Here is a 27,700-nt window from a genome sequence, read left to right on the forward strand (position 1 = left end):
ATAATGTATTTCCTGTCACATGCATGTACTGTAGTTACATTGTATACCACCTAGAAAATTCTCCACTGATCTGGTCAGCCTGTATGTACTATAATCTATATCATATAGAATGTTCTCCATTAATCTGGTCACCCCGTGTACATACACATTAAAACAACCATGCATACAGCCTTGATACATGTACATAACTACTTGTGTGTACATTTGTGACACAGTACTCACTTTCCTGAGCTGATTCGAAATGATCGGAACAACAATGAGTCTCGATATCATTACATACATTAAACCTATACATGATTGTATAGCATTCCTCTTGTCTATATGAGAAAAGATGTTCCCCATTTTGAGGACAATTATACAAGAAAATCGAAACATGATATCTAAAACTTAAGCACACATAGTCCTACGCGATACAATTGCTAAATTTCCTTTCGGCAAAAATTCAATAGGAGAAATTCTCTCATACTGAAAAAAAAAAAATGTGATGGGTATTGTATTGTTACGGCTTTACAGCCGGGGTACATAGCTATTATTACAAGTTCTCAATGTCATCTGCCAGATCAATGATGCTTGGCTTTTTACGGAAAATGGATATACATGTGCCGTCACATACCGCCAGAACAGACGGGGAGATGGATACAAGTCTCAGCCAAAAGCTTAAACGCCCGCATGTGCTCACGGTGTTCACTATTAGTTCATCGGTTACGTTTTCCACGATGTCTCCGCTGGTGTTGTACACATTAATGGAGGCCATGCGCCGTCTTCCGTTTACCTTGGCGACATAGATGTTGTCCTTGGTGTCAACCGAAGCATATGCAAACTGTCCCTTTTCCACCGTGATTAATGCAAGGGATTCCTGGGATGCCTCGTCAATGACCCGTATGCCCTCTTTGTCCTTCACAACAATCTTGCCAGAGGCAGTGAGGTCGATCTGATGAGGCTTGAACTCGCCGTCCATCGAGATGGTTTTCAGCACAGCGCCACCGTCATGGTGGAACTGAAATATCATGTTACGCTCTGGGTAGCCCATGAAGACACGTCCATCGGTTGTCCTTGACAACGAAACATGCTCTTCGGATGAGGGGGCATCAAACTTCTGACTCAGCTTCACGCCATCCATGTCGAACTCACCAATATCTCCATAACCAGGATAAATGATGATACTTCCTGAAGGAGTGGACACAAGATCAATGATGTGCATATCTTCCAGAATTCTTTTCTGATGCCGCATTCGAAGCGCTCCGTACGTAAATATGTCCACGCCACCATGTTTGTAACCAACAGCCAAACGAGTGCCCGGAAGTGACGTCATACCCTGCATTTCTTCTCTCTTATCAAAGGGAATGTCGATTTCGGCAAACAGCTTCCACCCTGTTTCCTCCACCAAGCTTCCGACCTCTTGTCTTGTGGGAACAGTCCATTTGACTTTAATGCCAAGGTCCTGGATTCTGTCGATGGCCCCTCCTTCAGCACAAACATTAAGAGCTTTCAGCATTGGGTCTTTCGCCTGCCTGTAAACATCAACAGTACCATTGTTAGTGCCACCCATCGTGGCAGCTTTGACCATAATGTCTCTGCGTGTTTGCATGCTTTTCTGCAATTGCTGTAATTGCGCGATGTCAGTAGCCTTTCGGAGGCGTGCCACTTCACGTAGCATGTCGTTTGTTTCGTCTTTGATTTGTTGGATCATCAAGTCCGCAGTGGCTTTAATCTCCTCTTCGGCTGAATCGAGCTGACTGCTGACAGAGCCTCGATCAGTTTCTGTCTGTCCTGATGCCATTGTCTGGATTGCCCTACCAATTCTCCCTATCGCTCCGTCAGATTGAAGCGACATCAGCAAGAGTTCACGACGCATTTCGCTGTTGGGACAGACGCATCCTCGGAAAACTGACTTCCAACAGGATCTGCAAAAATGTTCCTTGCTGAGATTTTGATTGTGTTGTTGTTTAATCCCTCCATGCACAGGATGAACCAGGTGGTCCGTGTGACCCTCAGTTCTCTCAATCGACCCGGAATGGGTGCGGGATTCTTCTGATGCAGTATTACCCTCGCTGCTGATTGCCAAACTGTCATTGCTCATGCAGTCAGTGGGCACTCGTAGTAGTTCGTTAGAAGCAATCGGCGACTTTATTACAAACCCATCAGTGATCAGAGATTGAAAATGTTCTGAATCCTTGATGAAAGATAGCTCTGTTCTCGATATGACGTCATCTAGACAGAAAGATCCAGAATGGTCGTTTTGTGGGGCAACCGAATTTGAACGCAGCTGTCCCCTGGATAGTTTAGAAATGTTGGAACTTGTTGCGGCCATTATTGTCTTCCTCAGTCAATTCTGCAGAGAGAGAGAGAGAGAGAGGGTATTTATAAGCATTCACTGCAGAATTTACATCACCCAAGGTCATACATTTCTTTTATCTCTGTATGCTTATAATTAAATTTTAGATAATTAACAGAATCCGTCTCCATTTGAGAAAGGACAAAATGGAAACAAGACAAAGGATTTTACAAAGCCTACAACACCAACAGCAAAACAAGCAAACAGACGAATGTCACCTTGCAGACAGTCATTAGATCAACACAAAATTAGCGGAAATGAAATACTAGCAACGTTTTGATTCATGCTGGAGACGGGAGAGGATTCTCTTGATTCCCACCTCCTCTGAATTGTGTACAGCACAAGTCTGCAGCTATCAAAGCTGGACTCCATCAACTTTTTACACCTTCAGATCAGACAGTTGTCAGAGTGAAGCCAGTTTACTATACAGAGAGTAATTTGTGTGTTTGGTCGATATCACATTGAATTGATATGCCTTTATTAGTTGGGTCAATATTTTACAGGCATTGACTATACTATACTTTACTATTGACGAGCTTCGCTCACTTTCGGTCAGCAATGAACTAAATTCAAAATACCCCAATTCTATAACATCTAATTAAAGTGTAATTTTGAGAAGGAAAATTGCAGCTCCTTTTTCGCCAAGCTTATTTCACCAATAGTGAATCTAACGCCTGCCAATCGAAGCAATCATTAAAGTATAAACCGTAGGTAGGCCATTGCATTCTTTCTATCCATATCTAATACTCGGTGAAACACAGCAGACAAACAATGACGAAGAACCGGGAAGGTGGAAAGAACGAGACTCGTGTGTTCCATCCTCCCTGGAAGATAAAGCGTACGCGTGTACTGTATACAACTACTTTGCAACGACATACCCAGCTTTGATCAACGTTCAACACCTCTTTCAATCTACCGCATCACAGTAACTTGAGGCTTTATATGTGTCGTGATTAACTTACCGAGTTGGGTTAGTGATGGACGCATTCGCTCTACTGTATTTCGATTATGTGCTACACAACAATCACTTTGTTGCTACAATGTACCTGACAATCGAACTGGATGCGACTTCCGCTCCGGGGAAAACCCAAATCTCGAGATTACCGTAGAGGGCAGACTTGAAACCTGTGCTGTGGCACTCTGCTGTTGCACTGCATCTATACGGAGCGGAGAAACCGGTGTCCCGCTTTTGGAAACTTTGTCACTGCGATGTACCGTCGCAAAGACTCCACATTCATTTCATGAACTTTTTAGATTCTTGTACAGGGAGTGCACTGTGACAGATAAGAGATCACTGGTACATGTATTACATTTCAAAGGAAAAACCCTTGTTTTGATATTATTGTATATTGTGCGTAAGAATATCCTGCTCAGAATTAAAATTTGCTGTACTAAACTGTTTAAGTTTTCAGAAAAAAAAATACAGAAACTCACAGCAAATTCTGATTAGAACATTTTCATTTACACATAAAAATGGTCATTAGGCCTACATTGTTGGAACACATTGATACCTCACAGATTTGATACCTTACAGAATCAATAATTTCAAATCAGAAGATATGGGATCAGTATGATTGAATTTTAATTCTCTCAAATATTGTTCTAATAATCTTTTTCTGCACGATCGATTCCATGGTTTCACATTATTGATGGTAACAATCTCATACAGTGGTCCAAATAACCACCAAAGATGGAAGAAACTATTCAGAGTTTAAAGAGAAATTTCGTTTTGTTAATTAACTTAATTAATGAATTACTTGATTAATTAGATTACTTACTTAGTTACTAAATTAACACTACTCACTCAGTCAATTAATCTATCTATTAATTTATTCGTTTGCCGCCTGTGACTTCTATGGGTATAAATAGCAGGGAGATGAGACGATGAACTGTTCGAAGGAAATACGTGTACAGTCAAACCTGCCTTAGCGGGCATCTGTCTATAGCGGCCACCTGCCGTAGGACCTATGCGCCCGGAGTCACTAAAAAATCCCTCGAGAGAAAAGCCCTGCTAAAGACCCTGTGTATATAGCGGCCACCTGTCTAACGCGGCCAGCGTCCACAAATTTTGTCTCCCGCGGTAAATGTTAACCTGTCTATAGCGGCCACCAGTAGCGGCAACAGACCCATACGGAGCTGTTGCTGCAGCCGAGCCGATAATTCAGTGGTTTTTTTTGTGTGTGTGTGTTTTTGTTTTTGTTTTTGTTTGTTTGTTTGTTTGCTTGTTTGTTTGTTTTGCTTTATAGCCGCGCCAGTCATTCATGGGTAACGTGCAGTGATCGCCACCGCTGCATTCATCACTCATTCAGTCATGATAATCATAATGGACAAGTGTATTTTTTTTTCCACGATATTGTACACATGCTACTGTGCGACAACCTGCTGATCAATACCGGCATTGTTTAATGTATGAAACACACGTGCGCATACTTTAATACACACATACATGTAAGTGTATAGATGATACATGTGGAACCGGTTTGTCTACATGAAGGCAATACACACAAAAGTCGGATAACCCGTCACCCAAGAACGGTCACTCTTTTCGCCTCCCTTGGATGGCCGCTATAGACAGGTTCGACTGTAAATTGAGAAAATTTTGGAGCAGAGGAGTAAAAACCATGAGATGAACAAACAAGTTCCAAAAGCAAAACATGCATTCCCCCTCCCCCTCCCCCTCCCCTCCCCCCATCCACCGAGCATCATGCACACCAAGCAACCTGTCTTTCTTCGTTTTCTGTTTACATGTCATGGGGGATGACTGCGCTACGTTGACAGAAACCCGCATCAAGAAGGCGATCTCGTGCTGATTTTGCAGAAAGTGAGTGGTATCCATCCTTCCACGCTTCAAGCAGTCACGCTCCCCAAACATAAGTGCATGCTGCTGTACGGCTAAAGCTGTGCCTGCATATAGCATGCGGCCAGCTTGGAACATTGTACCGGTACACGCAATACACTGTATCGAATTGAGAGCACTCCAGATTCAGCTCCAGCTCCAGCTGAATGTAAACACACACGGCCGAAAAGTGCCAAAGAAAACCGGCCAATGCTGAGGACACTGCAATCTTGTTTTTCGACTTACAACTCGGTAAACCTTACTGCGACATCTCTAGCACTTAGGGGGCAAGTAGCACCCATAGTCTGACCAGCTGACCACGCGGGCGGCTCGCGGCCCGGGCCCGGTGTGTGTACCGCCTATACGTCGAGACTAATACATTACGTTTAGAGTCGTACCTGGATGCGTGCACTGAATTGAAAACAAGATGGAATACAGCAGCTGTCTGCAAAGTTCAGAGGAGAGTTTGTTTGACACAGGTAAGACGGAGTCGTCTTCAAACGTACATAGGCATTTCAGCTGCTATAATTTACCAAAAAATCTTCTTGCAGGTTATTTTCGTTTTATGTATGGTCACACCTTCATGCTCCATACTTTGATCCAGCTCCTCCTCGGCTCGGAGGGGACGAAGCTAGTGACGTGGCGCTGCGCCAGCCCGCTGAGAGATGATACTGTACTGGGCCTGGGGTCATCATCTAATAGATCGATGCGCACAGAAATGAAGAGAGCATTTTATTGAAGACCGCGATTATATCCAGAGTTTTCTCCAAAGAAGATTTCTTTGAAAAAAAAACACACAACAAAAGTAATGTAAATACTTAACTTAGTACCTGAATTACAAACAAAGCCATGCCGAAAAACAATTTGAAATAAAAATGTTTGCAGTTTGGTTAGAGATGTGTACTGCAAAAATATCTGAGGAGCAATGCCTCAAATAACAGTGGTGTGTGGATGAGGCAAGTCTCACACGGTCACAGAAACATATTAAGCATTCACAGGATATTAGTTGTTTCCTTCTTGTTGCTGCTGGATTTAAGCAACAAAAATAACAAGTTGCGGTATCAAATTAAAAGTGCTGGTGAGAAACCGGGACCTGCATGACCCAAAAGAACCTTCCTAATCCCTGATAGTGATACATGGTGTCTTCTGCACTTGAGCGGTCAAGACAGGACTTAAAATGCAATTTATTTATTCATTATTATTATTATTTTTTTTTAGGGGGTATTTTTATGATTTTGTCCTTCTGCCAGGTCACACCAATTTGCCAGCTTCTATAACTTTATCAAATCATTTTCATTCCAGGCGCACCCCCTTTATTTTTTGTTTAAAAATAAAGGAAAGGAGGCACGTGCACCCCCCCTTTATTGTTTTTCTTCAAATTTTGCGCCCCCCCCCCTTTCCGGGTCCAATTGAATGCTGAGCAGAGCTTGATCCTCATAGAGAGGTGCCTTGAACATCACAACTTAATCAGTTAAGTCAAGACAAAGTAATTTTAAAGGGATTGTACAGTACTGGTTGAGGTGGGGAGTCATGTTTTGAACATTCCTAAGTGAGATAATGACAAACCTCTTATGAAATAAAAGAGCATGTAATTTTAAGAAGGATTCAATGTTTATTTGATGAAAATTGGTTTTCAAATGGCCGAGATATCCAAAAAAGTGATAATAATGAAAGGCGACAGCCCACGTCTTTTATTAGGATCTATTTGTTTCACCTTGTTTTTGGATATCTCAGCCATTTCAAAATTGATTTTCATCAAATAAACTTTTGATACCCCTTAGAATTGCATGCTCTTTGACATCTCATAGAGTGATTTCTGAATATCTCGCAAAACGTTAAAAGCTAAATCCTCACCTCAACCAGATCTGTACACACCCTTTAAAGCCTCCCTTATTGTAGTTATACAGTCAAACCTGCCTTAGCGGCCACCTGTCTATAGCAACCACCTGTCTATAGCGGCCACTGAAAAATCCCCCCGAGAGAAAAGCCCTGTTAAAGACCCTGTGTATAGCAGCCACCTGTCTAACGCGGCCAGCAGCCACAAATTTTGTTTCCCGCGGTAGATTTTAACCTGTCTATAGCAGCCAAAAACCCAGTGGAGCCGCAGCCGAGCCGATAACTCAGTGTGTTTTTCAGCTTTGCAGCCGTGCGAGCAACGTTCAGTGCTCGCCACCGCTGCATTCATTCCTCATTCAGTCATAATAATGCACTAGTGTTAAGCTTTCTTCACGACAAAACACATACTACTGTGCAACTATTTCATATACACCAGCATGGTTAAATGCATGAAACACACGATGTGTGCATACTCACACACATACATGTACATGTATGTAAGCAATGCACACAAAGTTGGATTACCTGTCTATAGCGGCCACCTGTCTATAAGTATATAACGACCACTTTTTCCGTCTCCCTTGGGTGGCCGCTATAGACAGGTTTGACTGTAGATAAAACTCACTCAGGGTTATCTAACAGATCTGACGGCTAAGCTGTACATGTACTGTAAAAGTGGAAATTTTCGCGGTGTTGAAATTTTCGCGCATTTCGCGCATCAACAAACTAGCGCGAAAATAGAAGCACGCGAATATTTTTGCTTTCTATATGGGTAACCTGTGCGTGATGTCTTCATTCCGCGAAATTAAAAACACGCGAAACTCTTCTTACCCGGCCAAGCGCGAAAAATTAGTTGCGCGAAAATATCCACTTATACAGTATAATACACACAAGTATCTCCCTGACGACTTTGATTTTGATGTGTGGTTGTTTGCAGCACAACCTTGGCTACTCAGACATTGAATGCATTCATTTATTTCTGTCTTTTTACGTTTCATTTTCTTCCTCATAGATGTAGTGAGATTGCTCCATCCAGCAAGCAAGGCAGTGACTGTACCAGGCGAGGTGGTCGCCATGGAAACAGAGAATTTGATGGAATCGGACCTTTTACCCAAAGAGGTGTCCTCGGGCGACACCACAGTTTTCGACCGTAATCTGAACTTCGACACAAACCATCGGTTCGAATCCGGCAGCAGGCTGATGGGGCCGACCGAAAACCCCTCACCCACTGTCTCCGACTGTGAGGAGAGACTCATCGAGATGAGCATCGTAGCCGCAGCCGGTACGGCTCGACCTGGAAGGAAGACCACACCCTACCTGATTGTTGCAGTCATCATGGCAGCGCTAGGTGGGATCCTATTTGGGTATGACATTGGTAAGTATCGTAGTGTAAATGGGCAGAATATAAATGTCACCTTCTACTGTAAATGGTGGATTGATTGTGCTCTTCTCTGGATTGGGAATGCTATTTAATAAGGGAATCTGATCTTGAGTGAACATAATTGAACAAAATCAACAACCAAGCAAAGAGCAAGTGACATGAGACAGGTACAATACTTTTGATTGTTGTTAAAGTGTGTTATTGATTTGGTGTCAGTGGGGCTCAAAATAAAGAGAGCGTGCGTGCTCATGTCTTATTGACGTCACTTGTTAAGTAATTGTTCTGTGCTTACTGTGAAAAATATGGTACTGAAGATTTACTGGCAGACTGTCAGATTAGCGGAGGTGGTCATGGTGAAAATGTTTAAGCTGTGCTGTGTTGTCAGGATTAGTCTGTTTTTGTTTTGTTTTGATACAGGGAAGAAATTTTTGGTTTTCAAAACATCACTCTTTCTTTTGTAACTTTGTTTTGATTTAAGAAAGGCCAGCCCTGTATAAAAGGATCATATTTGTTGATTTGCCAACATCATAGAATTGTAACTTGCCCAAGTACAGGCCTGTTTGTGCATAAATTTTCTCACATACTGCATATTTCATTCCACTGCTTCATGGGATCTTTGCATTTGGTTGACCTCCATTTTGATTTTCAAAGAACGTATTTAACAATATGAAATTTAGTAATGCATAGGTGAATATTAATGAAAGAGCACAACTTTTAGTCACTAAAACCATGGGACCAGTCATGTATATTCGTCTATGTGCTATAGAAAGACTGTACCGGTAGTGTACATTACAGAGCTTTTGCAGTAGAACTTTGCTGGTACATGAAAGTGACTGCTGCAGTCCCATTTGTGAAATTTGATGCCATTTCCAGACTTCTTTATTTTGTAGCTGTTGTCAAGTTTAAAGGACCTTAACTTTACCGTTCACGATGAGGGAGATAATGCTGTCCATGGCTGGGAGTGTACATGTGTCTGTTCTCACAGCCCTAAGGCAAGATTATCAATTTTATGCTAAAAAGGATAAGGATTTTATCAAACTCAAAGGTCACTGAAATTTTAGGATGTTACACAATATCATATGGGTCACTCTGCTCACTTTTAAGTTCCAATGCTTACTGAATTCCATGTGTTGATGCATCATTTTGAGACCTGGGGCATTTCATGAAGGGTTTTGTTAGATTTTTTTTTCCCTGAAATCCTTGCATCTGATTGGCTGAGAGCAAATTTGTCAGAAAAAAATTTCATGCAAATTCTTCGCAAATTTGTAACAGTTATTAAAAAAAAAAAATTCCATCCTGATGCTATGTTGCTTTGTATGAAAATGGAGAAAATTTTGAATTGTAAAAGTTTTGCGAGAAAGACAAAATGGCAACTTTGTGTGATGTGGATGCAGGGAAGCTCGCTATTTGCTTTGAACACAAAATTTCATTAATTTGCATTTTTTTTACACATATTTGGGCACAGACAGAGCTTATCCCCTAAAGAGGAGAAGCAAAAATGCATTACTCTTTAAAGGAGAGGTCTGAAGAAAATTTTTCTCTTGAGAAAAATGAAAATTGGTGAACTATTGTGTGCAAACCCAACAGAGATCTGCTCAACACCCACACCACACCGAGTTACCGACTTGTTTTAGTCTTTACACCTTAACTGTTCATAACTTCTTCTTTTTTTGTGTGTGTGCATATCATTTTCCTCCAATTACTTTTCAGTGATCTTATCTGATTTGTCTGTTTTTTTATAAAGCAACATACTGTACTATGGTGATGGAAATGTTCTTTTAAAAAGGGATCGTATAGTTTTGGTTCAGACCCATCTTCGGGTTTCTAATTTTTTTGGTGGGACAATAAGAAAATTCTTATGATATGTTAATGAGCATGTAATTGCTAGAGGGATTCAACGTTTATTTGATGAAAATTGGTTTTGAAATGGCTGAGATGTCAAAAAAAAAAAGAGCGATCCAAATTATTGTTGGGACCCACCTTTTATTCGGATTGCTTTGTTTTACTTTGTTTTTGGATACTCTCAGTCATAACAAATCAGATTTTTATCAAATAAACTTTGAATTCCTCTTGGAATGGTATGCTCTGTACTACACTATTTCATAAGTTGTTTCTCGGTATCTCACAAAAAGTTCAAAGCCCAATTTTCATCTCCACCAGTACTAAACTATCCATTTAACAGCAACACAATTTTTTTTTCTCACTGCCAAACAGGCATTATATCTGGCGCCCTCTTGCAGCTGAAGGTGGATTTTAGTCTCTCATGCTTTCAGCAAGAAATGGTGGTCAGTTCCATGCTGATAGGAGCAACAGTTGGATCGATGCTTGGAGGTAATGTAAATTGCAGTATTCAATCCCCTGAGCCATAATTTTGCTAAATACATCATCAAACGCAGACTGTTTTCTCAGATGTGTTTACCTATAGTTCAACTTGATTCCCGACTGTAATGTATTTGACCTTTTCTCTTTCATTATTTTTTTCATTGTGTGCCCATAGTTAGTGTCTAGATAAGTGTCAGTACATTTTAATTTGACTGTTGTTTGTTTACTTGTGAAAAAATTTTGTGTTTGTATTCATTCCTCCCCTGCAAAACAAACAAACAAACAAACAAACAAACAGGTTCACTGTAGCAGCTTTATTTATTTGCTACTTTGTTCAACAAGAGCTATATAACTAGTTCAACAATTCAGCAAGCAAATAAAGTTGTAGTAATAGTGATGCAATTTGTTTGAGGAATTTATATTGATAAAGGTGAAATATCCCTGTGGTAAGTTTTCAGGCATTTGATTGTTCATGAAAGACAATCCAAGTTTGACTGTAAAAACTGTTTGTGAGAGGCAAATATATAAAGAACAAGTCATAAACATATTTTGCTTTAGTCATGCTCTGCAAACAAAGAGAAAGATCTCCCCTTTTTTTTTGTGGGGGGGGGGGGGGAGGGAGAGTGAGAGGCACAGAAAGAAGGGAAGATAAAAGAAATTTGCAGAAATATAGACAGTTATGTACCTGTAAATCCTTAATTACAGACTGTATAGTATGCATTCAGACTGATACAGACCAATGAAATGACACTCTGTGAATCATCTACTCACTCTGTTATGAATTAAAGTTCCTGTTTACCTTTGGGAACAGTGATTTAAAAAATTCTAAAGATATGACATTTAATACATATATGTGTAGGTCTGTTGTACCACAAAACATCCTATCATATAAAATTTTCACGGTAAAGCCTAAAATATAAGGAGATATACTGTATAATGATAAGCTGTAACTGTAGACGGTTTAGTCTGGAAACATTTTTATCATGACTACTATTCACATTTTGTATATTAAACAATACTTAACATTGATTTTACTGATTCAAATTGTTACAGTGGTTGTTTCTATCCCTAACTCACATTTTAGAACTATTTTAAAGCACTAATGCTTGGTTTTTGTTTCATCTGCAAATGGTAAATTATGCCTTTAATTATCCTCATTACCAGGGTTTGTAATTGATAGGATCGGTCGTCGCTGGACCATCATCATCAATTCGGCCATCTTCACGGCAGGAGCAGTGATCTTGACGGCGGCAACATCCTATGCCATTCTGGTGCGTAGGCATCAACCTGTTTTTACACATTTATTGAACTTGTGTAGTGCCACATTCGCATGCCCGGCACGGGCGATGGCTTGCCAACTACGCACAATTACGCTGCTGAAACATGCAACCGTGCACAAATCATCAATGAACTGCAATATGCCCCAGTACATTGAAAACGTTTTAGCCACATGAAGCATACAGGGAACATACACCACAGCACACAAAGAGTAAAAGGGAGGGTGGGGTACTGTAATACTTTCACATTTGTTCATTAAGTTGAATGCATACACTGTAGACCTGAATAGACCAGTATACCAACATATTCACATAATATGTGACCCTGCATCACAAAACCAACAAGTCCCAAGATAAAGATTTATAGTTAAAAGCAGATTCTGAAAGAGCAGACTTTAAGCTTTAGAATTGTATACCGGTATAACTCAATTCATTTGGACTCTCCTCATCTATCTAAATATTGGAAAGAAAGCACACACTCTGGAAAAATGTGTACTGAGAAAAGAAGCTCTGAAGCATAGGGTCTATTCAAGAACTTAATTGTTACCAAGCCCGGTGCTGTGCAATGAATGGCACAGAAAACAGGATTTAAAATTCCTTAGCAACAACATTTAAGGAATTATCAGATTAAGCTGAAATTGAGCATTCTCTATCAGCTCATTCTATCCATGATTGAAAACCACTTTCAAAGCAGTACCATTATCTTTTCAAAAGGTTATTTGAGTTGAAAGTGAAGAGAGTGTAAAGACTTTCTAAGAAATGAAAATGGGCTGTAATAAAAGACATATCTAATCACACCTTTCCGCTATTAAAAAGAGTGTTCTAGAAAAACAGAAAAAAACACATTTCCCATGTGTTTTATGATCCCAAAATGTGCAAGGAGAAGAATTGCTCTTTCAGAAAATATGAAAAACCCAAGATTGACTAGGTTGACCCATTTCACCTATTTCGAGTCCTCGTGTAAAATCAGAGGGTGTGACTTTTAGTTGATTTTGTGATGCACGGTCACACATATATATGCATATTACCTTATTTAGTTTACTATGAAATTCTGAAATCCCAACATGTTAAATAGCTCAGAACCCACTAGGTGCCCATATAGACACATGATAAATGGTAACAAAATGAATTCTTAAACCTGCATGCAGGGGTCATTTACACTCGTGTAGTGGTCATTCAGACTGCAATTGCAGTGTGGATTTTAAATCCGTGTCAAAAGGGAAACTCTGATCCATAAAGTGTAGGACATGTATGTCTGTCAGATGAGAAGAGTCCAGTTATTGTTGTTTTGCCCAGAGTTGTTAGCATAGTGTATGACTAAGGTGTCATTGTTGAGCTTGTTTCATACGCCGTGTAGTCAGTTTGACTGCCATGATACGTGCTTGATCAATTGAATGTTTCCAACATTTCCTTTAGAGCTGTACATTATGAAGCTCTTGAGACGAAGAAAATATCAAAGGCGTGAAGTAGGCTGATCCACAGGTGTATATTTTGTTTGTGAGATTATTAAACAGAAAGATATGGTTTCGCCTCCAGTGTGGATACTAGTCATAAATTAAACTGCTTATTCTTGTACAGAGATGCCATCTGATACTTTTTTGTAGTATTTTGTAGGATTTTTTCTTTTTGTTTTGCCAAAAATACTGTGCACAGGTTTCATTGAATATACTATTTTTTCCCAAATTGTTTTATAACACATGTCCATTTGCTGGAAAGGTAAAGATACCAACACTAGTTTCCTTCAAAATTAGGCCTTTGCAGCCCTCAGTACACACCCAATGCTGTGTAGTACACACCCAATGCTGTGTAGTACACACCCAATGCTGTGTAGTACACACCCAATGCTGTGTAGTACACACCCAATGCTGTGTAGTACACACCCAATGCTGTGTAGTACACACCCAATGCTGTGTACAATGTTGACATATCTGCCTGTAGGCTTGTGTTATCAGCAGTGACATTCCATTTAACCCATTGCCTATGGAAACCTAGGTCATGCTGTGTAAAGTCTGTTAGGATGCAATAATTTTGGCAGGGAACAGGTTAATGACCACACAACAGGTGATTAGTCTGACATTTCTACGGTGCAATGTTGACATAGCTCCCTTGATTAGTAGAAGATTATCTGTGGCAGTTGTTTGTGGAAGTTATGAATTTTGATACCACGCATTATCTTTCCAGGTCATCGGCCGACTCATCGTTGGATTTGCAGTGTCTGTCTCAGCCATTGGGGAATGCATTTACATATCAGAAATAGCTCCAAAGGTAAATTTACTTTTAATGGATAAGGCAAATTTGAAGTACTGTATGTATTTGCTCTTGTAGTTTAGTTGTTGTTTTTTGTCCAGCAATTAAAGAGTGTTGTCACACCACTATTAATATCATATTGTTTGTATAATCATAGATAGTCCTTAATCATATTTATTGAATGAAAGCCACATAGACAAAACATATTTACAAACATTGTCTGCTAATCATATTATACCTCACCCTTTTATCTCACTTTATGATATTCAAACAAACGTCATTTTTCACATCATTTCCACCAAAATCACCTTATTTAGGGTAACTTTATTTTTCTTTTGCATATTGTGTATGGCTTTGTCAGTGTACAATGATTGTGCAATTACAACTTTTCATTATAGTTTCGCATATTTAGGCATTAAAAAAAAAATTAAAGTCTTGATATTGACTTCAACAGAGTGAGAGCAGCTTTAAAAAGACATTCTCTCTTTTAAATTAAGTCAGTCTGGTGCTAAGATGTAATTTTTTATGCCTCAACCACATAGGCCCGAATTCACGAAGGTGGTACAAATGAAACCATGGTTTAAACCATGGACAAAAACCATGGAGCGCCAAGTGTCACAAAATATTTCGTTACAAAATTGGTCATTTCGTCGACAAAATGACCGTTTCGTTAACGAAATTATCATTTCGTGGACGAAATGTTCATTAAGTTACAAACTGTTGTCATTTCGTTGCAAAATAATCATTGCATCGACGAAATGACTGATTTCGTAACGAAATATTCCATGCGGCACTTGACGCTCCATGGTTTAAACCATGGTTTCATTTGTACTACCTTCGTGAATTCGGGCCTTAGTGTCACTGAAGGCATTATGTTTTTGGGTTGTCCATTTGTACATCTGTCCTTCCGTCTGCCCTTCCATCCACAATTAATTTTGTTGATAGGGTGACTAAAACCGTTTGAGGAGGTATCCTAGTGAAACTTGGCATATGTATGTACTGTAGGAGTGGACAAAGTTATACTTATCAATTTTTGGGTGCTCAAGGTCGAAGGTCAAGGTCAAGGTTGAATTCTTTAATTTTCACTGTTTCCCCTGTATCTCTGCAATGCCAGAAGTTATTTTCATTAAATTTTTATATTACCAGATATAGATTCTTTAGGAAAAGTTTTGGGTCGTAGGGTCATAGGTCAACAGTTGAGTAAAAATGCTTTCATTTCACTTTTTTTTTCCCTCTATATTTCGGACTTTGCTCAAGGTATCTTTATGAAACTTAGTAGGCTTACATGCACATCTATATGCATGCTACCTGACAATGAGTATTATGGGAGTTTGAGGGTCTTGGGTCATGGGGTCAAAGATCAAGCATCAGAGCTACAACGTAGGTCTGGTCAAAATGCTGCCTACTATTTAATGCTGAAACTACACTCTTTCTCTCTACATTTGAGATTACTCACTGCATAAACTTGAAAAGTATGTTTACATATACATGCATTACCTGCATGATGATACTTTAGGGAAAGATTTTGACCATGGGGTGATAGGTCAAGGGAAAATGCTAAAATGTCACAATTTTCCCCCATATTTTGGAAAAAGTTTGAAGGACAAGTTCACCTTCATATACATATAAAGGATTGAGAGAATGCAGCAATATTAGTAGAACACATGAGTGAAAGTTTGAGGAAAATTGGACAATTGATGCAAAAGTTATGAATTTTTAAAATTTTTGTGTTGGAACCGCTGGATGAGAAGACTACTAAGGATCGTGATGTCATATGAGTACAGCAGTATAAAGAAAATGTAAAGAAAATTCAACATATTTTCACTTTTTTCGCATAATAAAAGAGCACTTGACTTGCCTCTTTCTAAAGGCAATGGGAATAATATTACCCATAACATATGTCAGTAACGAGTCAAGGGAATGTGTACTTTTTTCAAAAGATGAAATTTTGTGAAATTCTCTTTATATTTTCCTTATATTGTTGTACGCATGTGACGTAATACACTGCAGTAGTCTTCTCATCCAGCGGTGACTGCACAAAAACTTCAAAAATTAATAACTTTTGAACGGATCGTCCGATTTTCCTCAAACTTTCAATGATGTGTTCTACTAATATTGCTACATTATCTCAATCCTCATGTTAATGAAGGTGAACTTGTCCTTTAAAGTGTTGTTATGGAAATGGATGTTACCAGTTACACGTGTAGTGGTTATTTGAAGAATTGTGGGCCATGGGATCAAAGGCCAAGGGTCATTGGTCAAGTGAAAATGCTCACATTCCCGAATACGTGCTCTCTTGAGCAATTTAGATGTCCATCCGAATGAAACCTAGTTTAAGGAAAGTAAACACTGAACACATTTGTGACAAACATGTCATTTTAATTTTATTTGTCAGTTACATGAAAATTTCATGTCACGTTGTTGAGATGTACTCGCGACCTACCGGGAGTACCATGTGAGGCAGAGGCATACCAGTAGCCATAGTGACATTTCGAATTTTTGTTGTTGTTGTTGAAAGCAATGAAAAGTTGAGATGAGAAAATTCCTTGAGATAAAAAAGGGGATTGTCTTAAAAGGGCATCACATGGACCATGGTAATTAGTGGTGCCTGTAGAAACTGGTATTTGATTTGACATTGCAGGGCTCGACATCAGCAATAGCCTGGTGTCCTGGGGCCACTAAAAATTAATGTCGGGCAATCAAATTTTCAAAAAGGTTATCTTTTGATAAGCCTCATAAGGCAGGTAGGATTCAAAATGAAATTTTATATTTCCTTTTTATTTCAGGCTTCTATATTTCTTGTTTGGGTCACCATCATTTCAAATTTGAAGATTTTAAGAGGCTTGAATGGGCCACCGTAGAAAATTGTCGGTGTCGAGGCCTGGTTACTGGTTCAAATCTCAAAGGATACGTGTATTTGAGGTGCCATCCAAGACTCTTGTGTGATGTGATGAATTCTGTGCTGTGTTTCAAAGGAAAGGCGTGGTCAGATGGTGTCCGTCAATGAACTGGGAATAGCTTCAGGTCTCCTGCTGGCATACCTAATTAACTTCTGCTTCATCAATGTATCGTCAGGCTGGTATGTTGATATTGTCTGATCATCTAAGATGTCAATGTGCCCATGCAGTGGGCCCTAAATTGTTATTGCATTTCGTAAGTCTTGATGCAAGGCTACTCATAAGTATGCACAAAAATATGTGAGATACTATTTGTGTGCACGTATGTGCAATTCATTTACAGTCGCAGATGTAGAGCAGGTTAGTTTTCATTTACTTTTTCTATTTTATTGCCATTCATATTTAATCCTCCCCCAACACTTGCCACTAATGACAGATGTACCCTGTACAATGAGAAGAATGCACAGCGATGCCATTTCATGCACCCTTTAAGTAGCTTGTAGTTCGCTGGTTTGTGTTTTATTGCTCCCTTGTCATGACGTTCATTTAGTCCGTCATTTGATGCCACAAATTATTTATTCTCATTCAAGTATTGTGTCATTTCATTCAGTGTGTTCATGCCTACTCATCTGTTTGTATTTTCTTTATGGCTTGTTTTACCACACGGCACAGCAAACATGACAAAAATGATTAACTGATAATGATGAAGGACCAGAGAAGTTGCTGACCACTGTCAAGAATGAAGTAAAGAAATATAGATGAAAATAATCTTTTCCTCGACAAAGTCTTTTCCTTGACAAATATACTGTACATATATGAAGAAGGACCAATTGATGACTAGAGATTAAGAGCTCAAGATCGAAGTGAGATCAACATACATGTGTGACAGCGAGCTTTAGATTCATGTATGTGACGCGAATGCTAAGACGACGCAGCATCTACAGATAAACAACGGAAATGGTTGCCTTGCACTTGTGCAGAACACCATTTTAAGCTTAATCGTGTCGCCTTTTGCGTTTGAGTTGCAGATCTAAAGCTCGCTAGTACAACGTTTTGTAACTTTTCATGACAACATTACATCTCTATGTCTGTCTGTCTCTCTTGCTCTTTCACTCACATCATCTTGTCTTGTTCACTTTTAGGAGGTTCATGTTCGCCTTTTCGGCCGTCCCGGCCGTGGTGCAAGGGGTCGGCATGTTCTTCCTGCCCCCCAGCCCAAGATTTTTAGTGCGCAGGCTGCAAAATTCTCGAGCCGAGAATGTCCTGATGAAGCTGCGGGGGTCGAAGGTCGTCAGAGACGAGCTCGCAGAGATACAGGCGTCGGTCTCTCAAGAGAGAGTAAGTCTATGATCTGTGCATTTCTATTCATTATTTATGATTTGTTATTCATTGCTTATTGCTTATTATTTACTTTCTATTCATGCTTTCTTTGAAATAACAGGGTGGGCACAATCAGTTTGATACTTGGTTTGCAACAGCACCCTGTATACCTATAGATAAACTGATGGGCAGCGATAAGATACAAACAAATACAAAGCAAGTATAGAACTAACAAAACAAACTTAACTACATATGCACATCAAAGGTAGAGGACAATTGAGACGGTAGAGGGACTCAGGAGCGAGACAAAGAAAAACTGAATAGACTGAAAGTATTAGATTCATTAATATTCATCACTATTAGCTAAGTTAATGCAGCAGAAGAAACATTTTGATGCAGTGGGTGATATATTGTTTGTAGTTGTTGTTGATTTCATGCCACATAATAAAATCCAATATCAAGATTTGTGCGTAGATCAATAGGATTGATATTACTGCCTCATGAAAACATGAAACTGTAGAATTACTTAATTTTCTTATCACAGGTCAGATGTTGCTGAAACATTTACCCTCTTGTTTGTTTGATTGCACTCCATGCATATGCAAGTAAACTTAAACATGATGTGTGAAACATACACTCTAAAGAAAATTATTGTGATTTTTTTCCCAGATTGCATACTTTTGAAATAAAGTTTGTCTATTTCTGAGAATGCCATCAAATCTTCATATTCTGTTATGTCTCCTCAGAGTTACTCCTTCATACATCTGTTCCAGTCAGTGGATAACATTAGATGGAGAATGGTGGTAGGGGCGGGACTCGTCTTTCTCCAGCAGGTATGACATTATTGAAAATATGGAAAATTTATATAGCACGTAAGACAAGTTATGTTTCAGAGTGCTTTACAATTAACAAAGGAGATAAGCATATAAGTCAATTATGAATACAAATAATCGACAATAACATAATAATCGGTTCTGTTTATGGCATTATTCCATTATTTCTGCCGTCTTCAGTCCCTTTGCATGCTTCATTTAGTGAATGAACGATTTGGAGGCATATCCTGAGAAGTCTGATGTGTGGATGATGTGCAAAGATGCAAAGCTGCTAACTCTTCCTGACTTTGCGGGAGGTTCCTGAATAACTTAAATCTCTCTTTTTTGTTGTGTCAAAGTATGGGTTTTACCCACAGTTGACAAAAGGGAATTGGTTGCATTTCATAGAAGTTACAGGGAAGTCTCTGACCACTTTTCATGTGGCAATCATTCTGCTGATTCTGAAATTCAGATGAGAGACCCAGTAAGTAGTATGGGGATTCACGGGTGGCCCAATTCATTCTGTGCCCAAGGTGGTATATTTGAAAACCACAATAGCACTCGTCAGCGAATATGTACGGTGAAGCATACGGTCGTCGGTAATGGTAGACTCTAGTCATGATTCTTGAACTGTTCTAACATAGAGAGATTGACCCGTTGAAGATGAGTCCCGAAACTCTGGCAGGTGTCTTTGGGAAATGTGTGTTACAGCAAAATCAGTCCATCCTCACTGGGTCAAGTGATAAAACTGTCCTTATGAGGGGGTCCTCGAATATATGTCAGAGCCGGGCCAGCCTTCACATTTCATGGTATCCCCACGCTTCTGGATCTTTGAATGCCAAGGAAAAGCAGTGTATGCATCCACCTGTGTGCTAGCTCAGTTATGTCAGGACACAAGAGGCATCCTCTTGTTGTATGAAGCTTTCAATCAGTGATTATTCAGGCGCGGTGGAGCACCCCAATTATCTCGCAGAAATCCATCGGCAGCCGAGCCTCATTTGCGTAAAGTAAACAACATGTACTCGCGTAGTTGAGAAAAAGTAAACAACTTCTCAAGCTAATAACAATTTAAGGAAACCTATTTTTGGATTAAAATTGAGTTAGTTTGAATTTTAAAACATGTCCGAATATGCACATATAACATATTAAAGGATTTGACAATGATAACATGTGAAATTTTAGCGAAAACCTGGCGAGCAAAATTACCAAAAAATATGCCTCGAAAATCATCCTAAAATTCACGAAGTGTGATTGCGGAACCAAAGCGCCATTCGAACAAAGTGCACCGAAATTTATTTATCTGCTTGCATTTTAAATGTCATACCGTAATATTCCCGGCCATGGTTGTGTCGGAAAAAAAAAAACAGAAGGTGATGTCAAAAATGACACGAACGCAAAGCGTACAGGTCGGTCCCATGTATATATAATCGCGTGACTGTAGCGTTGCATGTCACAGCACACACAACGCTTTGCTGCATGCAGCGTGCGCGGCAGCAGCTCAGCAGTCACCGCCGTGCGACACTCGGCAAAATTGACTGCGTCACATGCAAACCAACAATGAGCACGAAATCCTGAATATCACGTACCACGCATGCCCAATATTACGGGAAAAGATATGACGTCATTTTCAATTGTTTCGCTGACTACAATTTTCTATTCCAAACCCTATAGAAACAAGTTGATTTCTCAAAAAGTACAGGTGGAACCAAGAGAAAACTTTCACCATATATGGATTGAGGCCTGATAAACTTATGTTGCTAATTTCGGACACATTGGAGCCCGGCCATATTCCAGTCGGAAAAAAACAGAGATCATGTTTTGCGAGAGGTGATTTTCAAAACGCTTTAATATCTCAAGTTCTAGTGCAGCAAATTTCATAATTTTTTCATCAAAAGGAAGGTTTTTAAAAACTTAGATAGTGTGGGAAGTTTGAGTTTACTAGCGGCACGTGTAGCGGCACAAAGAGAAGGTAAAGATTTGACTTTTTCATGCACACAGTTTCGGGCAGCCGTGGATGCCCGTTGGAAATTCAAATAGAACAGGGCGATAATGAGATGCAAATTGGGGTGCTCCACCGCGCCTGTATTAGGTTGAATGAGAAAGGACATTAAAACTTTTTTTCTTCACCTCTCTAATTTTGTAGATCAGCGGACAAACAAATGTAGTGTACTATGCACCAACAATTCTGAAGGACCTGGGGTACGGAGACAACTTCTCCGCAACTCTGGCCACAGTTGGTCTGGGCATGGTCAAGGTAGGCACTGAAGGGCGTGGTCTGATGTAAGGTCGATGGGAACCATGGTTGTGGTCTGATGGGAGGTTAGTGGGAACCATGGGTGTGGTCTGATGGGAGGTTAGTTGGAACCATGGGCGTGGTCTGATGTGAGGTTGAAAGGAACCATGGGCGTGGTCTGATGTGATTTTGAAAGGAACCATGGGCGTGGTCTGATGTGATTTTGAAAGGAACCATGGGTGTGGTCTGATGTGAGGATGAAAGGAACCATGGGCGTGGTCTGATGTGATTTTGAAAGGAACCATGGGTGTGGTCTGATGTGAGGTTGAAAGGAACCATGGGCGTGGTCTGATGTGAGGTTGAAAGGAACCATGGGCGTGGTCTGATGTGAGGTTGAAAGGAACCATGGGCATGGTCTGATGTAAGGTTGATAGGTACATTGTACTGTACCATGGAATGTGAGTTTGGATAGATCAGAAGAGGATATGGTATGGCTTTGGTTGCATTTATGACCAATGGGAACCCTATGTGTCCAGTGCAATGTATGATAAGCAAGAGTTGACAAGTGTAGTGTGGTGTAGGATCACTCGGGACCAATATACTAGATTAGATAGATGATCAATGGTAGCCAGTGGGTGTGATCAAGCACACAGTGATAAAAGGCAATATGACAGCATGTGTTTTCCATCAGTTTCCAAAGTGTTAGATAGTATTTGGAAAAAAAAGGGCTAAACCTAGCTGCAAAGATAGTTGTTGCACAACATCAGCTACCTACAAAGCCAGCTGTTCATGTAATTTCATACAACATCAGGTACTTACAAACCCAACTCTGAAGTTACTTTTCCTACAGCAACTAGCACAGCTACCTTAATGATTCTGAAAGCTGCAAGAGTGTTTCTGTGCTGTTAAATATTCGTCATTACTTACGTAAGTAGAGAATGAAAAAAAAAAAATGATCATTCTTAACCTGTTGAACACTACAGGAGTAATTCCGAGTACACTCAGGCAGGTGTCTATACGAGATGTGTGTAATAGCAAAATCAGTTCATCCTCAACAGGTTAAGTGTATTGCAATTTATCTCTTTTTCTGACACCGTCCAGAACATCACTGAATTGATATACATTTGTGTAATCAGTTGATCTAGAACAATCTTTGTCCAACACCATCCATAACGGACACACAACACAATGCATTTGTGATCTGTTGAGTGTTGTCATTACTTTGACCATCCCATGTCAAGGTTGCTGCGACTTGTATTTGCGTGATGCTGGTGGACAAGTATGGGCGTCGCCGCTTCCTCCTCATCGGGGCGTCGGCCATGGCAGCTTTCATCATCATCCTCGGTATTCTTACACAGGTGGGGAGAAAGAGTGTCTCTCTCATAAAGAGCTTGTTTCAACAATCAATGTTTAAGATGCTTGCTCTTCCTACTAGTGTACATGATTCTTCCTACTAACATTATTATTATGATAATGATGGTAAAGACAGGAATAAGTTGTTATCGTGATCATTCTCATCATCATTGTTATCATAGAATATAGCAGTAGAATAGTAGAAGAGGTAAATAAATATTCTGCAGTAGTGTCATCAACTTCATCATCATTGCCATGTTTGCCATAAATCATACTTGCCAACTAGTAAGATTTTATCAGATTCTGTAAGATTTTTTACGTTAAAATTAGCAAAATCAGATTTTCTGTCAGAGAAATCAGATTTTAAAAAAATATTTAGATATACCTTTCATGTGTATTTTTGGAAGATTTGACCGAAAGTAAGATTTTTAACTTCAGTTTGCATATAAAATAAGATTTTTGCAATCCACGAGTAAGATATTTCATCTTGAAATGTTGGCAGGTATGCATAAATGTGATTAATAGGGAATTCTATAAAGACATACTCGTCTTCTGTACTTGTGTGGAGATTTTCATGATGATTGTTGGCTTGACTAATGGGAATTATAATAACCAGCTTGAGCAGACTCAGTTTTGAGTAGCTGCAATTCTGATTGACAACAAAAAATCTTATGTCACCCATCTTTCAGACTCTTCCTGCATCCAGTATCAAAGACCCTTGTGAGGCAACCTCACATCCAGCGGAATTTTCCTCGAACATCAGTGCAAATGACATGCACAGCAGGGACATTCATCAGTACTATGGGGATGAGGTTGACTCTCTTCACCAATCAAACATTGTTGGCAATTGGCATAGAGAAAGGAGAAGAGAACTCTTTGACATTCCGCCAGAAGCTCAAGCTTTGGTGCACAAAGGACACGCCACAGACATTTCAGAGGATGATAATGGTGAAAGCAGAAGATACATGTACATCGAGCAGAGAAATTTGAATTTGAGAGGACACAAGAGGTTAAGAAGAGAGGAAAGTTTGACAAATGGGAGTGTGAGTCTTCTCAACTCCACCACAACCTCATCCCCAGTGCTTTTGACAACCTCATCCCTGGTTTCCGAAATGCCTTCATCCCTGGTGTCTGGGACACTTTTATCCTCAGTGCAAGGGACAACCTTATCCCCAGTGCAAGGGACAAGCTCATCCCCAGAGATGCAGACACAGTCTCGGATGCACCATCATTCCAGCGCAACTGTGAAACCCAGCACAACTGTTGAGCAAGGTACTACAGCTCCTGTGAGTGTGATCCCCGCCCATCCGACGGAGGCAGATGCTGTTGTATCCTCCACCTTCCAGAGTATTTCTCCCAGTCTTACGAGAGAGCCCGCAGAAGATGCAGTCACGGTGTCCAAATCAGCCAAGGGAATGGCCCTGCTCTCTCTGATCCTCTATGTGGGATTTTACTCCTTTGGATTTGGTCCCAGTAAGCAGATGTTTCTCTCTGTCATAAATTATGCTTTAATCATATACTATAAGTATTTACATCCTTCTTACTTGTCTGAGCGATTTTTTTTTTTTTTTTTTTGTTTCCTCATCTTTACAGGAAGTATTGCTTTCTAAGAAAGAAAAACTCAATGCTTTTGAGGACTACTTTCTTGATGTACTATATCACTGCTACCACAAGTAATATTCAAAATATACAAAGAATGTTGCAGTGATTAAACATTTGTTCGAATTTAGCTGTCATCACGTGCAAATCGTGTGAAGATGACAGTGTAATTGTAATTTTCTCGGTTTTTTTTTCTTTACATTAGTTAATTTCATCTCATTGGTGTAGAAAGAGATCATGTAACGAGATGCTTTGCATTGTTGTAAAAAAAACCCCAAAACATCAGCAGCAAATGTGCTGATGTTGAAGTGGATACTTGAAAACCATCTAAAGGAAACAGCTCAAGGCAAAAGTCCTATTTTTTCATCCAGTGTCATGAGTACCGTATGAAATGAAAACCATATTGTCAGATAGACTGTTACAATGCATACATTTTGTGAGCTGTTCTTAATCGATTGGGTAAAAGTTTTGCTTTGTTGCAGTCATATTCAATTGTGATTCACTTCTGTCACATTTTACCATTGTTATTTCTGATTTTGTAGTAAGTTGGTTGGTGATCAGTGAAATATTCCCAGCAGACATCCGAGGCAGAGCTTCCTCCTTTACAACCGTCTTCAACTGGGGCACCAATGTCATCATTTCTCTCACATTCCTTGACGTTTTAAGTAAGTTTTACACCGCCTCATTTGTTAAAGGTCCAGTTTACCTTTGGGAGCAGTGATTTCAAAAATGTTCAAGATATCACATTTGATTCATATGTGTAGGTCTGTTGTATCATAAAACATCCTACCATATAAAATTTTTGCAATAAAGCCTAAAATATAAGGAGATATCAGTGTTTTTCTCAATAAACCGTAACTGTATACGCTTTAGTCTGGAAACATTTTTATTATAACTATTGTTTATATTTTGTGTATTTAACAACACTTGACATCGATTACACGGATTCAAATTTTTACAGTGGTTGTTTCTATCCCTAAATCACATTTTAGAACTATTTTAAAGCACTCATGCTGGGTTTTTGTTTCATATGCAAAAGGTAAATTGTGCCTTTAAGGTAGTCAATTGCACATCGCACCATTTCCAATATCCACAGAATCTGTGTATTTGTCTTGAAGGCACTGCATGTTTGTCTTTTTAATCTTTGTGAATTCGAAAGGGCTAAAAGTTGTCTTGAGAGGTTACAAAAAGGTTGGTCTTGGTTGCATGAGCAAATATCACATGACCATTACTTAGCAAGTGTCAAAATCCATGCCTAATCTTGTATTTTATAGTTTACAACACATTGGCACTGGAACCCATTGACTGGTTACATCATCCTAGCCAGTTACTGCTAAATTTTTCCTCGCTGACCTGTTATGAACATATATCATACTGATGCTATTTTGTTTAAAATGGACATAGTGCTTCGAACTCTAGAATGGTAACAATGGATTTATTTCCCTCACGTTGTGTGTATATCCTGTGCAGGAAAGTTTGGAATCTCCTGGACATTTCTGATGTACGGCATAGTATGCTGCGTGTCTGTTGTCTTCATTTATTTGGTTGTGCCTGAAACGAAGAATCGGAGTCTAGAACAGATATCTGATGATCTCCGCAAAAGGTGAGACGATCGTGCTAAATTAGTAGAGTTTTAGTGAAAAGAGCTTGGAGATGAGAAATGTGATAGTAAAAAAGATCTACTCTGGTTTGCAGTGCATCAAAATATTGAAGTAACAGCCGTGATTTTCTTGATCAAGCAGAGTTTGATTGGTCATTGTATAGATCCTTAAAGTTTGAAAAATAATTTTTCCTCAGGACGGGGTTGTAAAAACTTCAGTAAATTGCAATACATCTAACGCATTGACCTAGAAAAAGTGTCTGAAGTACTGGTAATGATAATTATGACGATAATAAAACCAATTGTTTTCCGTGTATTCTTTGAAGGTTTCCATAGCGGATGAATATTTAGTGAAAGTGGTTTCACAGTACACCATGTATTGTTTTTTCAATGCAAGAGTGGTCCTGAAAAAGACCTACCGGTACTCAATCTCCAAGTTCCGATTAGTTTGCTCTTATTGTCTCCTGAGGATGAGAATATACTATGTCACAGACTTGAACAAGGCTACCCTTCTAAGATATCTGCTATATCTTCATCTATCTAACTAAAAATTTAAGTTGTCATAACTTATTTACATTCCCCCGAGTAGACTTGAAAAAAAAAATGATTATGATTCTGTGTTTTCATAAAAAACAGCTTTCTCTCTCTTCATGGTAAAATCCTCATAGCTGAGAGATAGCGGATATAATTTGTGACCGTGCACCTCGAAACGAACATAAAGTCGCACACACTGATTTTGCGTGAGGACTGAAAATAAGTGAAATGGGTCAACCTAGCTGAACTTGACTTTTTCATATTTTCTGAAAGAGCGGGTCTTCTTTTACATTATGCTAAAATTTGGTATCATAAACCGGGCAGGAAAGTGTGTTTTTTTAGCAGTTTATCTCGAACATTTTTGGTAGAATAGTGTGTTTAGGTGTGTCTTTAGAATCCCTTTTTCATTTTTGAAAAACCTTGTCCACACTCTTCACTTTCAACTCCAATAACTTCCAAAAGGATAGTGCTACTGCTTTGAAAGTTGGCATTGATTATGAACAGAATGTGTTAATGAGGCATGCTTAATTTCAGTTTAATCTGATAATCTCTTCATTGTTGTTACTCTGGTGGTTTACTTCCTGTTTTTTGTCCCATTCATTGCACAGCCAGCTCGGTTTAGTAAAGATTAAGCGCTTGAATAGACACTGTACTTCAGAGCCTCTTTTCTCAGTTCACACTTTTCCTGAGTTTGTGCTTTCTTTCCAATATTTAGATAGGTTAGGAGAGTCCATTTGATTTGAGTTATACATCATTTTATTAAAGTCTGCTCTTTCAGAATGTGGTCTTAACTAAAAATTCATGTCTGGCGACTTTTTGTTTGTTTTGAGGTGCAGGGTCACATTTTGTTACCTTGTATTACTCCATCGTTTTTGTGCAGGTCCGGAATGAGACAGCTGTTGGCACTTCGCTCTGTGTGCAGTCAATGCGAGTGCTGCCGGAAAGGGTCCACACCGTACCGACCCTCTCTCCTCGTCACGGACGACAGCATCATGTGAGCTGGTGAGGAGCATCTTGCGTGTCGGAGATGTATATGTCGCAAGTTTTTCGTCCTGTTCAGTCTGAAGACTGATTTACTGGGCACAGAAGAAGCTGTGTTCTACCCATGAGGTGGGAAG

The 27,700-nt window shown here is 39.5% G+C and overlaps 2 protein-coding genes across 2 annotated transcripts; one reads left to right on the forward strand and one right to left on the reverse strand.

The window, feature by feature from the left end:
- Window positions 1-413: 413 nt before the first annotated feature.
- On the reverse strand, window positions 414-3,404 carry LOC140234284 (uncharacterized). Its single transcript, XM_072314345.1, has 2 exons — window positions 3,298-3,404; window positions 414-2,332 (listed from the first exon to the last, which is right to left on the reverse strand). The coding sequence occupies exon 2, from the start codon at window positions 2,309-2,311 to the stop codon at window positions 533-535; it is 1,779 nt and encodes a 592-aa protein (XP_072170446.1). The 5' UTR covers window positions 2,312-2,332; window positions 3,298-3,404; the 3' UTR covers window positions 414-532.
- A 2,194-nt stretch (window positions 3,405-5,598) lies between these two features.
- Window positions 5,599-27,580, forward strand: LOC140233854 (solute carrier family 2, facilitated glucose transporter member 10-like). The gene is made up of 14 exons (XM_072313946.1): window positions 5,599-5,650; window positions 8,020-8,382; window positions 10,603-10,719; window positions 11,875-11,981; window positions 14,169-14,252; window positions 17,210-17,313; window positions 18,274-18,469; window positions 19,198-19,284; window positions 21,407-21,517; window positions 22,738-22,854; window positions 23,539-24,322; window positions 24,991-25,113; window positions 25,919-26,051; window positions 27,463-27,580. Exons 1-14 carry the CDS (start codon window positions 5,599-5,601, stop codon window positions 27,578-27,580), a joined length of 2,496 nt encoding a protein of 831 aa, XP_072170047.1.
- Window positions 27,581-27,700: the final 120 nt, after the last annotated feature.

Source organism: Diadema setosum, chromosome 10 (genome assembly GCF_964275005.1).
Source record: "Diadema setosum chromosome 10, eeDiaSeto1, whole genome shotgun sequence".
Classification (NCBI taxonomy): Eukaryota; Metazoa; Echinodermata; class Echinoidea; order Diadematoida; family Diadematidae; genus Diadema; species Diadema setosum.